The sequence below is a fragment of the Telmatherina bonti genome (assembly GCF_933228915.1).
Source record: "Telmatherina bonti genome assembly, chromosome: 13".
In the NCBI taxonomy this organism is placed as follows: Eukaryota; Metazoa; Chordata; class Actinopteri; order Atheriniformes; family Telmatherinidae; genus Telmatherina; species Telmatherina bonti.
Genome location: NC_136611.1, coordinates 18,256,028 through 18,273,604, shown reverse-complemented (window position 1 = coordinate 18,273,604; position 17,577 = coordinate 18,256,028). Strand labels below are relative to the sequence as shown.

Below are 17,577 nucleotides of genomic sequence, written 5' to 3'. Positions count from 1 at the left end.
AACCAAATTCTTATTGTTTAACAGAATCTCTATTAATATGGGATGAAATACTGAAATATATATATTTTTTTAAAGAGTTGCTATATAATTTAGCCAAGTGTTTGGCAGAACTTATGCCAGTTTAAAATGTTTGACTCAGTGTTGTGATGTTTTAAGGTTAAAAGTTCACATTAGTCTAACAGCTTAACTTCCATTCTTTTTTTTTTTTTTTCATGAATTGTCATAAATGAGCCATTTCTGTAAAGTTAACTGGATTTCTAAAAAGCAAGATTGTTGTTCTACCCTGGTGTATGACACCATGACTCATTTTCTTTGTAGGTGTTAAATACAGATTTAACAGTTTTCTAATGACAGCTTTAGGTTTCTTGTATATTCTAGAAAACCTGAAAAACTTTTGGGGAAATGTGTGTACTTTACATAAATATTTTTTATTGTTTTGTCAATACCATATAGATCAGCATAAAAATAATCTGTGCAATCATAAAGTTTTAATATTACAATATTTAATCGTTCTGATCTTTAGATCGTGCCTTGACATAAGCCACCTGAATATAAGGCGCATCTTCGCTGAGCTGCAGCCGCTCTGCTTCCTTCAGCAGACGCTTTGGTCGCCTTTATTTTGAAGGCTGTGCCATATACTTTTCTTTATGTGTTTTCCATGATGAGGATGTGTGAATGAAGTACAGAATTATGCGTTAGTGAATAAAGTCCATAAACTAGCAGCATTATTAGTAAAAAACAATTTATAGGCCATATATTAAAGTTGACTCATTCCAAAATGTGTTAGTAGAAACCAGCAACCTTTAAAAGTTTTGTTCTACTTATGCTTCACCAAAACGAAATGATGATGCACAACATATTTTATATAGGCAAATATGAATGGATGCTTTTACCTTATTTGTTTAAATAAATAAAAAAAATTGGTTTGTTAAAAATGGTATGTTTCATTTTATACTCAGAAAGACAAATGTCTCTCATGTTTCTCTCCTGTCACTGATTGAATGATTATTCAGAAGCGCATGAGGGAATTATTAAATAACATGTAGACACACTGATGCTTGGCCTAGTTATTATTATTGTCCATAATAATAATAATGAAAATTATAATAATTCTAATAATAATACATTAGAAAAAAATCATCTGCTTCAAGAATTTGCCCTGAACACTTGATGGTGTTTATTGAAAGCAGGACCCAGATATTGGTTTAAACATCCTCCCATGCAGCCTCATCCAGAGGTTGGGTTAGCCCGATGAAGGTCACATGCAGAGCTATGGATGGCAGGAAAGGGGTTGGGGAAGCACTAGCAGGAGGACTAAAGGCTACAGAGTTCAACATACAATGTGGGGGAGGGGGGGTCAGGGGGCAGGTTTGATTTCTTAACCAGCTTCACTGCTGTCACAGTATCCTGAACAAATGTAGCTAATTTAAACCAATACTGGGTGTTTACCCAGTATTGCCAGACCCTTTTATGTGCTTCATCACAAACAGGAAGTGATAATGGAAGAAAAATCTTTAAAATTTCAAAAGCTTATAAAGACACGACTTCCCCAGACAGATACTTCTAATATTTTTGAATTATTTACAGTAACATTTGCTAAAACTTATTTACTTTATTGCCTAAGGGTAAATGTAACTAAAGGGGACAAGCAGCTTACATTTATATAAATTCCACATTATATTGTGAGTGGGACTTCTTCAGTTTGTGTATGCAGAGTGTGTACAGCCTTAGTGTATCTCTATTAGCCTTGAAATGAGCTAATGACGTATTGTGTACTAGGTTACTTACTTTGTCTCCATTAGCCAAAGTGTGAATGGTTATTAGTCTACTAGCATTGACTTGTGCCTCTATATGTACACGCGTGTACACACACACACACATTAATAACATACACAGTATTGGCTTTGGTGATTTGTGACCTCTTTCCCTCCTTTCCTGCCATCTTCCTCGTATCGATTTTCTTCTTGTCTTTGTCTCTCTCTCTCTCTCTCTTCCTGCTTGTGTTTCTCCACCTCCCTCTCTTTTTTGCCCTCTTTCTGCCTTCTCCTCTGCTCTTCCCAAAAGCAATCTTTTTTCTCCTTCCTCTATGCCTTTTGCTGTCTCTGTATATATCTCCCTGTCAATGACTGACATTTTTCCTTTGTTGTTGTTTTTTTTTTTCATTTTCGGCCATTAACAAACGGAAAGATTTATAAAAGTTAGCCTCCAGTGGCTCCTGATATGCATGATAGCTTTTTATTTGTATGTGTAGCAGTATGTGTATACAACAGATTTCTGGCTGATTGTGTGTGTTTGCACATGTTTTGCGTTGTTTGTGTGTCACAGTAACGCTTCGTTTCGGTGGTTGTATGCTAATTTGAATGTTTGTTTGCCTGATGGTGCGTGTTTGTGGGAATTGTTTGAGTTTGGTCAAAGCTCCGTGTAGACTCTCTTTCCTGTGCTGGTTCATTGCCTCTTTGTTACCAGTGAAGGACTAAAACATGCACGCTCAACAACATTCACATGCATGCAAGCAAACACAGACGGGGGATTGTGATGATCAGTCACCATCAGTGTGGAAGCCATTAGCAGAATGTACACGTACATGTGTCTATGTAGTTTAATCGTACCATTGGTCACAGATCAGCGATTCTTTTTGTAACTGGATCAAGTTTTCCTTCCAAAGAACTCAGCCAGCCACAGCACTCGCTACCATAATATCTTTGAAACTTTTTTGGAAATATCAATGTATCTTTGAGATATCATAGAAAATATTTAGCCGAGTTAAAAACAAGATTTCTCATTATGTCTTCCCACTGGTTCACCTTCGGTTCTGGGATGCTCAGTGTTATATATTAGGCATCAAATATTCCTATGCACAAGTGACTGATATGTTTAATTTTTCCAGAAATCAAATCTATGTGCTTGAAATGTAGGGTTACTGCTAATTTGGATTAAATCATTTAAAAAGAATTTAGTCAATAATTCTAACCTACTGCAAAACAAACACACCACTGTGAGAACTTGTGCAGGTAATATATGCTAAAATAGAATTTACAGCATGGTTCTTATGGATTTTCATCTGTTCAGTATGATGCCACACAAAAAAATGATCATGAAAATTGAACACCATGATGAAAGATGTGATTGCTTGGTTTGATCTACAAAACACTGTTCTGGATGACCATGAGGCTTTAATCTGATTTTAACTTCAGTAAAAATAAGTTTATATTCAGATTATAATGCTACAGACTGATAAGTCATTAAAGGTAAAAAAAAAAAAAAAAAAAAAGTCAATTACTCTAATTAAATTGATGATTAAGAAAAAAACACCTGTAGCAATTTGATGACAACATTTTTCATCTCTTTTATTCCAATAATAACTTTATCCTAACATTACTATAAGAGATCATTTTTCTTTCCTGATGTCAGGCTAGAATAAAAACCTTTGCATATTTTAAATTGCTTTCTTTAGAAATCATAAAATGTTGTTCGTTTTGTAATTATAGCAAATCTAAAGAAGCATTACTGGGAAATTGTTAGAATGTGTCATTTATTTTCATGGTCATATTTAACTTTTTTTTTTTTTTTAGAATTTGTTTTGTTTCCATTTTATTTGATTAGATTAGTCTAAATATATAATTTCATTGCCCTGTTTTTTTTGCACTTTTGCAAGCCTTGTCATGAGAAAAAAAGGTTTCATTAGAGCACATTCTGTGACCAAGTCTGTGGTTGTCATACAGAGTATAAGCTAAATAGTTTTATTAATCCCCAGCTATCAACAAAAAAGTGCACATCAATTGACTGAAATGTCATTAGTACTTTGCCGCATTTTTTCTTTTTATTTTGGCGGTAACATAAGCTGACCCTTTGAACATGTATGTTTATGGTATTTAAAGAGGGAAACAGAATAAACGTTGTATTTTTAGCTGTTATCTTGATGTTAGTCCTCAGCTGCAGCTCATCCTGCGGCAGGTTTAACATAAGCAAGGTGGCAGAAGTCGTCAGGAACCTGGACCTGATCAACAATCAGAAAGCTGCTCTCACAAACTGAGGCAGATCAGACATTTGTAAGATTGGGACATCCGTTAATTATATTAATAGTAGCCTCAGCAATGGAATTCTAACGTAGAGAAATGCTTTGTCTGAAAGCTGTTTGTGTGTATGACGTCTACACACTTTGTGTGTGTGTGTGTGTGTGTGTGTGTGTGTGTGTGTGTGTGTGTGTGTGTGTGTGTGTGTGTGTGTGTGTGTGTCAGTCTTTTCCCCTCTGTAGCACTGATGAAAGAGTAGCAGCCAGTCCCGACTCCACCATCACCGGTTTATTTTCCCCAAAGAACTGTCAGTTTGACCTGTCACTGATCACATTTAAACACCACAAAGCTTCTGAGTCCCCCCCCCATTCACTTATCTTTTTCATTTTCCAAACCATTTATCCTCCAAACATCCACCCTGTGTTTTCACATCTGCCCCTGCTTTATTTTCTCACAAAGTGTTTCCCAGTCTTTTTTCTTTCCAACTTTGTTTGATCTATTATGGTTTTTGTGGTCTGTTTTTCCCATCTATGAACTTCTGTGAAAGTAAAGTCAGGAATGGGGGGGGGGTATTTATGAGAAATATGACTCAGGAAGACAAAAAGAGGAGTGGGGGTCATCTTAAAATGTGTTCTGCTCCAATTTTTAGCTTTTATATTCTTAATTATCACATACCATTAAGGTTTTTTTAAACAGTTTGTGAAACTAACGCTTCACAAACATCTGCTGTGTGAATGTTCATTTGAAGTCTATTTCCTCCAAAAAATGTTTGATTCAAAAACATTGCAAAAAGGGTAAAAAAAAAAAAATACAAACAAACCCAAACAAACAACAATAAAAACCTCCTGTCATTAAGCCTCTAATGAAGCTCTAACAAACTACTGTAATTTGTGTCTTGACAACAGAATGCTGCCAAGGCAGATGTTTTCAAAGAAGCACAGTTTCAGTAGTGTAAACATAGTTTAATGTTTTGTTTATCTCACTGGAATATCTTTTGATTCCTTATTGGTATAATTACAGTTTATTGTTAAGATGTGTTTTTGTGTGTGTGTGTGTGTGTGTGTGTGTGTGTGTGTGTGTGTGTGTGTGTGTGTGTTGTGGTTCTGCTGTCAGCAGCAACAGGCTTCACTTGAGTCCTGATGATCATGTCAGCATGGATGTATCTCTTAGTATGTCACGGTATCTCAGAATGTTTTTCTTACAAAAAGACAAGTAATTACTCAGATTGCGCAATGCTTTACCTAATACCTTTATTAGGTTTTATCAGACACTTCATTGGTCGGGATGTGCAAAACATCAAGCAGCTGTGATGTTTTTACCAGCAATGTTTGTTTAATCGCTCTATAGCTGACAGACATGCTTTCTTTTAAAAATTGAAGCTTGTACAATAATAATGTTTTGTTTATGTGTTTAGCTGTATGAAATATTTGTGCCAGCATCCTCTTGTTGTAATTGTCGTCTTCCATTTTCCTTCTACTACACTGTCATGCTACAAAGACCCAAAATTCCATTTTTGTCTCCCGGCAACACATTGACATGAATGTTTTGAGCACAAAACCAGTCAGTCAGTTATCAGAAGTCCTTAAAGCCTCAGGTAACTCAGTCTCTCCTTCCCAGCACACACACACACACACACACACACACACACACACACACACACACACTTGAAAACTCTGGGACTGTTTCACAATTGACGGCACCTCTCCAGACCAGTGACGTGACGTCTATCTTTTATTTTGTTTATTTTTACTCCCACGTTTCCTGTATTGTCACAGCACTGAAGTGTAACAAGAGCATGTTTTCATCCAGGATGTTGGGACGTCTAAGATTTTGATCTGTTGCATATTTGTGCTGTCAAAACCCTGGCACATAATCTTTCTGTTTCTACAACTCGTTGTAGCTCCCAGCTGACCTAAAAACATATAGATGAACGTTGGCAGTAAAACATGTTGTACTGGATTCCTCCTGATATCAAGCCACAGCCGATCATGGCCATTGTTCAGATCATTTGATATTGAATCACTGTGTTCTAACATCCACCATGTTCCCTCATCCTGCTGGCGTCAGATTTTGCATCTTTTTCCCTTTGCCTTGGAATGCTTAAGACTTTGTGTAAATATGCCTCTGTTTCTGTATCGACGGAAACTATCACATTTATTGATATTCATTTGCACAGCTCTACTTAGTTTTCACTCAAATATTTTAGAAACAGATTCAATCTCATTTCCATGTTCAGGCTTCTTCGTGATTTCTCTCTCTGAGAAAATCAGGCTGCCTATTCTGCTGCTGTCAGTCAGGTCATTACTTGTGTGCACGGAAACTCTTTCCTTTTTGCTTTTAAAACTTCTTGCCCTTGTAAGCTGGTAGCATCAGGCTTATGCATCCGTTTTTATTCAGTTTTAACAAGATACTGCACGCATTTCATAAATACCCTACAGACTGGTTTTTATCTGCTGTAAAGAAATCTGATCTCCATATGGCTTTTTTATTCTCACTGCATGAATCGTATTCTCCTTCTTACCTTTTTTAGTTATTTAATATTTATACATTCATTGTCAAAATGTAAGTGAAAAACAATCTCATACAGCCTGCACTGCTCTGGGTACACACAGTGTATCTTGTTTTGTTTCTAACAGTGGGCAGGAAAGTAATTAAACTGCTTCTGAAGATGAGATAGTTGTATTATAATTATTATCATTATTATTGTTGCTATTTTTAAGTTTATACCACACATTAATCGCAGGATGGTCAAGGCCAGGCCTACCCATCATAAAGGATCTCCAGCTACAGAATGCGATGCAAATTACATGCTTTAAAGAAATGATTAGTATATAAATGCAAGACAAACTGTAGTGTGAGAGCGCTGTAACAGGTAAAAATACATATTTAATGACAGTGTTGGGCATGTAGGACTAAAACATATGTACTTCCTGCTGCATATACAGTAGTTACATCTATTATATTCCTTTCTTGGTCTTGGGTCTTTCTGAGTCGCAATTCCACACAAGCTAATAGTTTGATAGCTTAAGTTTCAGTGTTTTCTCAAAGCCTCTCTTCTTTAAACCAGCTTAGTCTGTATTTTAATGGTTTTTTTAGTGTTCTACCAGAATCAGTGTTTTTTTTATCCTAATCTGTTTCACTTCCTCAAGATAAACCACGACTCGCATGTTTATCTGTACAGTCAACAATGTAAAGCAGGTGAGGACACAGGCTATCTGCGGTTCTACAGTCACACTTTTTAATATGTTCATTGTCTGGTTTTAACAGTCTTTTTTTTTTTTTTTAATTCTCTACTTTGCCTGAACATTATCATTATAATGATTTCCAATCATTCTCTTTATTACTTTTTACTCTACCAAGTTAAAACTTTAAAGCGTGGCACCTGAGTGCAAACTATAAAGTTTAGCAGCTGGTTTTTCCTTAAAATTGGATCTGGCTTTTTAAAAGACATACAATAGGGCTGCTCGATTATGGTCAAAATAATAATCACGATTATTTTGACTGAAATTGAGATCTTGATTATTTAACACAATTATACTTTTATCTTTAACAACATGATTTTTTTTTTTTTTTTTTTTTTTTTTTTTAACATTAAATCGTGACTTTTAACAAAATGTCTTTAGGATTCCACATTTTTTAGAAAACAAACAAATAACATATAGTTTCGTCTTCATTTTGTCGTTTATACCATTGTCCCACACAGTAAACATTTTATAACAAATTTGTATTTCTTTTCTACAACATTTGTTGAAGTATGGGAACTATTTTGGCCTCGATGTACGTTTTATGCCAAACAACAGCTGTCAGGCTACAGCGAGTTCCTCTCATTAACCTGTTAAAAGACAGCTGATCTGAACCAGCTGACTAACGCGTTGCTATGGTGACGCCCCATAACGGAGGGATATTACAGTGTTTAACTCGCCAAACTATGCATACGAAAATAATGCAGCCAGTTCTCAATGACAATGTTCTAAACTATGTTGTAGTGAACTTCCACAATCTACTGCAGTTATTCTACATTGACCTGCAGCCGGAGCCGACTGAGACTGGCCGCCTGGAAGTGCTTTAGGATGGGGAGAGGCTCCCGCTGCTCGTTTGTTACAGTAACTGCAGAACAATATGTGCCTTCAAGTCAGTCGCAAAAACACCAGAAAATCTCTAATAACTCCAGTAAAAGTCACTGGTTTTGTCACTAGTCCCTTCTAACATAAAAAAAACAAAACAAAAAAAAAAACAAAAAAACTCGCCAATTGGTAACGGTGTCTGAATGAAACCACTGTGGGAGGAGTTTACAGCACAGCGCTGCAATGCTAGAGACGCTCGATTCGCAACTGAAGACCGCAGGAGAGGAAACTGCAAAGAGAAAAATAACTGCACCCTTTTATTTTTATGATGGTTAAAAACTCAGATTGTAATTGAGATAAAAATCGGATTAATCGCCCAGTCCTAACATACACAGGCCTGAAAAAACTGTAAATGTTATTTGCTTCTATCTTTTCTGCAGCAGAAGCTCATTCATTACTTCTCACCGAGTCACCGAATCCCATGCCTCTATTCATGGAGCATCCCATATGCTTTCTGTGCATTTGTTTGAGTCCATTTGCCATAACTAGCTGTCTGGCTCATTTGAACCGTTTACTTTAATTGCTTCACTTTCCTCATTACTTTACCAGTAGCATTCTCACTGGTCCCCACCTCCTCCCTTGCTCCGTCTGCCCCTCTCTGTCATCACACTGTATCTTTTTTTTCCCTGTTCATTGCAACTGCCAGGCTGCTAGCTGGCATGGACGCAGTCTAGGTTTTCTTGCTGGTCATAATTATCTCTTTAGCGACCAGCTTCTCAGCCTCTGCTTCCCTTGATTTGCTCCCTAGCTCTTTCATTTTAGGCTATGAAACCGTATCAGTCTTGCTTGTTTGCTTGTTTGCTCAAGCACTGATATTCACACAGTCTTTGCTCTGTGCCCCTATACTGCTCTTTCCTTTACTGGCACTTTTCCCTGCTTGTTTTCCTCCACAAACTTTTAACTATTTGCTTGACTTTCCACAAAGCTCAAATGCCCCTCATTTCTCACACCTTCCATCTATATATACTAGTTTTATGAAGGTTTATATTTTCCCAAACTCAGGCGCAACATGGTTTTTTTTAACATCCCAGCAGGTTTTTTTTTGTTTTTTTTTTAATTCTAATATCAGCCATTAATGGCCTTAAGCCCACCACAACCCTCTTTACTGGGTTTCATTTTTTGCCTCTAAGTTAGCTTGCTTCCTAAAACTATCTTTCCAGTGGCAAGAACTTACTGAGTCTTCATAAAAAGGCAAGCATCGGATTTGTGAAGCCCCATAGAGATGTTTTTTCGGGTCTCTGTAAAACTGGTGAACCTGAAATAAACTGTTAAGATCTCCTCTCACAGTATTTTTTTTTTCCCCATCTACTCCCAGTCCCCATATACTTTTAGTCAAATCCACTTTTTTCCCTTTAGCCCTTTCCTTTCCATTTCACCTCTTACTCTGACTTCCTCTGCCCTTCTGGTTTTTGCTCTTCATTAACTTTACCAGTCCACCATTTCTCTCCACTCTGCGAGGTTAACCTTTGTTTTCCTTTAATGAGTCTCTTCTTCATCTTATCCCCTTATGTCTTTTTTTCATCATAATTTTCTTTGTCATATGTTTCTTCAAATTATTTTGTCTTTTATTTCTTGCTTCTGCTCTTGAATCTATTGTTGTACCTTTCCTGCATCACATATTTTCCTCCTCAGTTCATCCCTTCCTCCTCCTTCCCTTTTTTTTTCTCTTCTGCAGTGCTAAAGCTTCTTTTCCCTTGTTGTCTTATCAGTAGGGTGCAGCTATTAAAACCGTGCATTTATATTTTACATTGCAACGGCTTTGAAAACACCAGATAAAAGAAGCGATTGGAGAGTGCAGTGAGATAAATGGTTCAATTGCAAAGCAGCCATTTCTAAAACGTTACATTAAATCCGGCGTGAATCTGTTCAGTGAAATGACCTGGCTTTGTAAATAGCAGCAGATACTGAATTATTATCCTCTGTTATATTTATTTGCTAATATGTTTGCTGTGCACTGGTTCACCTTATTTTGTTTCTTAAGCAAACATAAAGAAATCACGAATAAAGACGTATCAGTGTCTCGCTTAAAAAGCAACGCTTGCGACTGAAGCTTGTTTTCCTTTGCTTGAGTTTCAGTTCCACTAGACGCTGTGACTGATGTAACAGAGATTTCCTGTCTCCTACAGGTCTGGTGGTGAGAGAGGCCAGTATAGAAATAACACGACAGCAAGTGGAGGAGCTGTTTGGGCCTGAAGATTACTGGTGTCAGTGCGTGGCCTGGAGCTCCGCTGGAACCACCAAAAGTCGCAAGGCGCATGTCCGCATTGCATGTGAGTACGATTTATACATGAGAGAGAGAGAGGCACACATCTATCTGTGATCATATATACCCTATGTGATACTTGCAAATGCTTTTACATGAAACATTGCTTGTGCAGTGATAAGCCATGCTGCACACAGATACAGTCATAATCTCCACTCCACTGGGTCCAATCTCATGAAAAGAGCCTTGTGTGAGAGACAGTAGACTAGAGGTGGAGGAAGCTGACTTAGAAAAATGATGATCTTATGTAATTCAAATAGAGTCTTTACCACTGACCTAACCGCTTGTGTGTGTGAATTATTATAACTCTCAATCAAACGCAGTCATGCGCATGTACTGCACATTTACACATTTACTCAATTGTATTTTCCCTGTGCTCACATGTGTGCAAACACACATTGAGACTGGCAATCTGTTGAAACATAAATCCACCTCTAAATCATACAGTCTGAAAATGTATTAGTCCTACATTATTAGTCACATACATATAATAACCTATTTGTATAAGGCATACAGCTTTTACTGAAATGTATATTTTAAGAATGTACATCTTATTTTCTTCTCCTTTGGCCATATGAGCTTTTATCATTCTGGATGGTTAAATGAATTCTTTACACTTCAGGTCTGATGGAAATGGTAAAGTGTAGTTTAATACACTAAACTTAGTAGCAAGCATTTATTCTGATGTCTGTACTTACTTTTCTGAAAGTCTTTATTTAAAAAACGGGGGTGCACTGAAGAGCCAAAGCATTCACACTGCAATAGAAACTCTTTTAAGCCATATAGAAATATGTATTGTAATTTTGCTTATTAGATTTCGTGTTGACGGCCTGGCAGGTGGTGTCGGGATTTGCATCATTACCTCATTGCAGTAAGGTTCTGTTTTAGACTTCAGGTTGGGGATCCAACATAGATTGTATGTTCTTCTCTTGCATCCAGTTGTTCTCTTTAGTTATGTCTTGGCCTTCCTTCATTCAAAACCTTGAATATTAGGTCCAATTCATTCTCATTTTCCTTAATAAATCGATCTGCTTCAACCGTCACTGGTCTTATACTTCCATGCGTTCTGTTGGTACAGCTGCTAGGCAACACATCCACCAGAGGACAGTGCAGAGTTTAGGGCTTATGTTAAAGTTCAACATCAGTTTTAGAGAAAAGCAAACATGGTGAATGATAATACTTTCACAGAAAGAGACATACAAAAGAGATGGTGTGAGTGGTAGTCTGCACAGCCATTTTGTGTATTTTTCTTAATTACCTTTCACTGGCAGCACATAAGTCATCATGTTCAACACTGCCCCCACAATTTTCCAGGGGTATTACTCCGTCAGGTGCATCATGGTATACTTCCAAAGGTTTTTCCTACTTGGGCCAAATTACACACATAAAGGATGCAGGAGATTGATGCAAGGCTACAGCAGTAATGGGTCTTTCGTGGTTATTGGCTCTGTGATAGACTGGTTACCTGGCCATGTTTCCCTGTCTCGTGCTTGAAAGCAGCTCCTACATAACTCCCATGGACCTGAACTGGATTAAATGAGTATTAATAAAAATGGGTGAATGAATAAAATAAATAACTGAAATTTTTTTCATTGATCCCCGAGGGCAGGGGTGTCAAACTCCAGTCCTAGAGGGCCGGTATCCGGCAGGTTTTTGTTGTTTCTCTCTACCAACACAGCTCCAGTTCTCCAGTTTGACACCTGTGCCCTAGGGGAAGTTTTACGAAGATGGATTGAGATTTCATCTGCATAAACAGTCTGCAGACTTCTTAATGTTTGGTTTAATTTTTTGATAGAGATAGATCAAGACCACAAAATGTGTTTAACAAAAAGTAATTACTTCTGCTGTGTTGTATCTTTTTGTTGCATCTGCTCTCACTGACTTCCCCCACAATGCAGGACACAATTAAAACAGCTGAGTTACTAGAAGTCTGCAACCTGTTTTATTACAACCACTGGCAAAAGAAATTAAAAAAAAACAGAGGAGCCATCTCCCTGTTCTGTGGTGATTCATAGAAGTCATGTTATAGTCAGGGGTAGACTGGGACAACAACAAAAAAAAACAACAACAAAAAAGCATGATCACCACAGATCTTTTAGTTCTTTTAAATGTGAATATCTGCCATACAAGCCCTTAAAGCCTCTAAACTATGTAGTGAGTTAGTTGGAATCAGTGGAAACAGTAATGTTTAAAGCTTCCTAAAAGACTAATTTGTTTATAAAAAAAAAAAAAAAAGAAAAAATCCAGCACACTGTTCGAGCAGCTTTCATCCCACTGCTTGGTTTGATAGAGAAAAAAACACAATGAATAGACATGAGAAACGATGAATCACATGAAAACTGTTACCAGTTAAATTGTGGAAACTGCCGGTTTTTGTCTGTTTTTAGGTTTTTTGTTGGTTTTTTTTCCCTCTCATTATCGTCATGGTTCTGTCAGGTCCAGGATTATGGGATTCTCCGGTAAAAAAAACAGCTGAATCATTTTAAAAAGTGTTTTATTTCATTACATTGTTCATAAACACCTACACACAAGCTGCTTCTAACTTATTTTAACTCAAAAGTGTCCAACAATCAGCCCAAAACCACCAGATAATAAAGAAAATCAGAAATCTACTGACTTACTGGTAATGTTGATGAATGATGGTTCGAAAATAATGTTTTCACTTTCATTGCTGTTTTTAAGTTCAAAAAGACATTTGACAGAAGGATCCAAATTTTGATGTTTTAATCTTTTAACACAACCAGTTCACCAGGTTACAACAGCTGTCTTCGTTTCATCACTTCATCATAACTCTAAACAGCTACTGTGTTCACAGCTAACTGCCCCATATGGATCAGAATTACTGGATTAAATAGTATCTTTTTTCAGAAGAGCAACCTCAGTGATGTGAAAGCGATGCAACTTAGCACAGCTTCTGCCATCATCATCATCATCATCATCATCATCACCTTCATCACCTACAGAAGCTTCTAAAAGAAAAAGAAAAAAAAAATGCCAGTGAATCTGCAAAAATGACATTTCTTCTGCAGATTCACTGGCATCGTATTTTTTTCTTTTTCTTTTTAATCTCCCAGTTTCTCTATGTTTCCCCTCCTTGGTTCTGACAGGTAGCTGCACTCATTGTCACACAGCCAAACAGGGTTTTTATTCATCTGATTGGTTCAGCCTGGTGTCTGTTGGTACAGAACCAATGGGCTGCATTTCAATGTTTCTTATGCGTTGGCTGTCAGGAAAGAAAGTTTTGTGCTGACTGGATGAATGAATTACTCAGGCACAGGGACCACGGTGTGAGGGGTTGGTGTTTGAACATTTGAGTGAGCTGTGCAGTGTTAGTTAGTTGGGATGCCAATCGGTTGACTTTTATAGACCAGTCAGAAAGGAAAAAACAATTTTGTCAGCCCTAAAGACACGGTGACCCAGATGGCCAGTCCTGCCTGGTTAAAATATACGTATTAATTGCAAAAACTAAGGGCTGAATTGATCATCTGGCAACATCTGGTAGAAGATTCAAAATCCTTTATGCTAAATGATACATGATGAGGAACTTTTGTTGCTCAATTCAGTCTGCCATCAGTAGTTTCCTGTTATAGTCTGGTAAAGAATTTAATAAGATGACTGGGAGTCTGATGGCAAGGTCACAAAAAGCTCTTCACACAGTCATCTTTTGGGGGGATTATTTCTGAAAACCTCCTAACAAAGAAAAAGTAAAATCCTTTTGTGAATGATGGTCAGTTGACAAGGACTGAGAGGCAAGGGAATTGAGATGAATGAGAGAAATCATCTAAAAACACTTGTTTTTTGCTTTCAACAAAGGCCTCATATAACACAACGGATGGTTCCATTAAAGTTCCTTTCACTGAGAACTGAACCCACAACAGCAGTTTTCCAAGCATCATTGCTCCGGTCGATTCTGTCATATAAGACAGCTGGAACTCATCTGGGTGAACAGGTTATAGAGAGGTCGAGCACAAACGAAAGACCAGTAACATATACAAGCCTACCTTTCTAGTTTACCTGGATTACTGACAGCTTGGATGTGCTTGGGCGCTCTTTCAAAAGGACAGCTGAGGACATTGAGAGAGTCTGTCTGTAAATGTAAAGATAGAAAAAAAATCTACACACATCCACCATATGTAGTACTTTACCAGGTAGTATCACTCTAACAGACATGCAACCTTGAAGTCTTATTTTCCCATGTTGGTACTATTCCTGCTGCAGATAGAAATCCATCATGTTGACCCCTGTGTTTCTCTTCAGGTTGTTTTATTTGGCTATAAATATGTCTGACACATTTACTTTTCAGTGCTTTGGCCTTCATTTATTTATCATTATTTTGTTTTGTTTACTCACTGTTATTAAAAACATTTGTCAACCTATTTGTTACTTTATTTGGATTTTGACCAATTCAAAATCAAATAAGTACAAATATATTTAATATAATAATAATATATGTCTCATATATTTGTCTTTTATTCATATATATATATATATATATATATATATATATATTTATATATATATATATATATATATATATATATATATATATATATATATATATATATATATATATATATATATATGTCACATTTTTGTAGTTGTGACAATACTAGATTTCTGAGTTAACTTGGCGATCGGTTTTTAAGACTGAATTTCAAGCAGCATCTGTGCAGTGTTTTGTTTTTTGAGGATGTTTTTTTGTCTGTCAGCAGAGAGTTAGTGACACAGTCAGAAATATCCTTCTAAGCTACGCTAATAACATTCTCGAATGGAACAGGCCCTCCTTGGGGTGCAATGAAAGCTGGGTAATGTGCTGTTTTTGGCTCATGTTCAAGCCGATGCATGCTGAGAGAAAGATGCAAGCAAGTAAATGTATACAGGCTTCTGACACTCATGGAGGCAAATGCATGAATATCCACACCAGCAAAGCTGTTCAGTGAATTGCATTACCTAATAACAAAGCAGGTAACACATGAAGATGTGAAAAGGCTTAAAGATGCACAGAGTGTAAATCTGCATCATCTTCCCATGAACAGCATGGTTTAACTACGCCGTTTAATGGATCTACTTTGAGATTTCTGTTCTTTTTCTTTGCCTGTGCCTTAATTTTTAAAACTGTAATATTGTTTGTAAGGCTGCAGCTATAGATTATTTTAATAATCGATTAATATGACAATCAATCAATTGATCAATAAGCTTTTTCCATTGTTCTTGAAGATCATATGACAGAGTAGTAACTGTACAAAGTCAGTAAGTTGAATATTTATATACTACAGTAAACTGTTATATTTATTTTTTTATATACAACTCTATTATAAGATTGGACTTCAACTCCATTTGCAGCTACCGCTCTATATTATCACTTTAAACAAGGTAACAAATAGTTGATGATCTTATCAGTAATGTCATTACCTTCTAATATGATTATGGTATAAAATATAACAAGCTGAACATTGCTTAAATATAATACATCTAATGAGAAAATTAAATAAATATAATAAATAAATAAAATTGAATTAAGGTTTTCCTTCAGTTTAAAACAGATAAAACTGCTAAAATAAATAAATACAGATGGGTATTTGGAATATAAGTTGACCAGAGAACATTTTCATCCCATGTAACCAACATATTTATATTATAATTCTCTTTACAGAACATCATATATACTTCAAATTTGGTTATAAATTGGAACCCTTGGTTTGATCCTGCTGCTCTTAATGCAATAGATGAATGTTTCATCTATTTTATACCGTTTTCTTGCATTTTATTTGGTGAAGTAAACATATCGGCATAAACAGTCAAACAGTATATAAAGAAAATGTATATTATTTTGGATACGACAGCAGATTTTAAAGTGTTAAATTCTGTTTTCCTTATGTAAAAGGCTTTTGAATGAAACAAGTCAGTAAACATTGGCTCCAGCTTTAACCTACAGCAACACTGGCTTTTTGCTACCAGTAGCGGCCATGTTGTCTTTAATAAACAGCTTTAATAGCTGCCGATTTTCTTTCTATCTTCATCTCAGCTCTGAATCACGTGCTAGACCAGAGTCCGCTGTTCGCGCCTGAAGTGTCCGTACTTTCTGCAGAGATGCTGCAGCATGAAAGCTAGCTTGGTCGTACAGTCTTTTAATTTTGGTTTTACTTTGACCCGATCCCACATTTGGCATGTTTGACATGTTTTCTGGCTAGTGCCTTGTTTTCCTTCGCTCTGTAGCTTTTCTCCTTGCTCTGTTTATTCCGTCACTTTCTGCTGTTATCAAACAAACTTCTCATTTGGTAGGAATGAGTTTATGCAGATAAAGTAATGCACTAGACCGAACGTTTTTATTATAATTCATCTTTTCTTGTTAAACAAAATGTTGAATATGAAAATTTTAATCAATCATTTTTTTGTAATCGATTAAATCAATCAATTTGATGAAAAGTTGCAGCCCTAATTGCTTGTAAATATCTACAGGAGACTACAAAAGTTTGCAGTCTGTCATGCCACTGCTTGGTAAAGCTAGGTAATGTTGGGGAGCTAGCAAGATGTGAAAGTAGCACCCTGTCTTGGCTCCTCCCCCTCTGGTTTTACTCCTTGTGTGATCCAAGGCTTTTTTCTTCCCTTCACCAAGGAGGTTATGTTTTTACCAGTGTTTATCTGTTTGTGTTCAAGATAACTCAAAAAGTTATGGACGGATTTTAATTCAATTTTCAGTAGTTGTTGGAAATATGAAAAGGAAGAACAGGTTTAATTTTGAGGATGATCTGGATCACCATCTGGATCCAGGGATTTTTTAAAATCCTGTGACGGAGGTTTGCGCACTCCGAGTGCTTTTCTAGTTCACAGTTTTTTCCACCGACGATTTTCTCTTTCTCGGCTGTTTAGCGGGTGGAGGCAAATAAACTGAGCTGGGTTGGGGAATCCTTCCTGCATTTTCTCAGCCATGAAGAAGCTTAAAAAAATATAAGAAATGAACAACTTCAATTCGGCCCAAACGTTTTGATTGGTCAGAGTTTTTACAGATTTACAATAAACTAAATTTCTTATTGTTCATGATTACAAAATGTATAGACTACTGTCAGGATGAGGAACTACTTCACCCAGAGATGTCTCCGTGCAAGATTACCTACCCCAGCTTCAATGGATTAATATTGAAGAACTAGTTAGTTTTCTTTTTTTTATGGCATTCAAT

The 17,577-nt window shown here is 36.6% G+C and overlaps 1 protein-coding gene across 1 annotated transcript in view; it reads left to right on the top strand.

Moving 5' to 3' along the window:
* LOC306764475 (netrin receptor UNC5C-like) overlaps positions 1 to 17,577 on the top strand; it is a gene marked incomplete at both ends in the record, with an annotated part of 199,831 nt that overhangs the window by 101,475 nt on the left and 80,779 nt on the right. Inside the window, one exon of the mRNA XM_079251649.1 lies at positions 10,264 to 10,407. Coding sequence (XP_079107775.1) covers positions 10,264 to 10,407 — 144 coding nt within the window. The remainder of the gene's footprint in view (positions 1 to 10,263; positions 10,408 to 17,577) is intronic.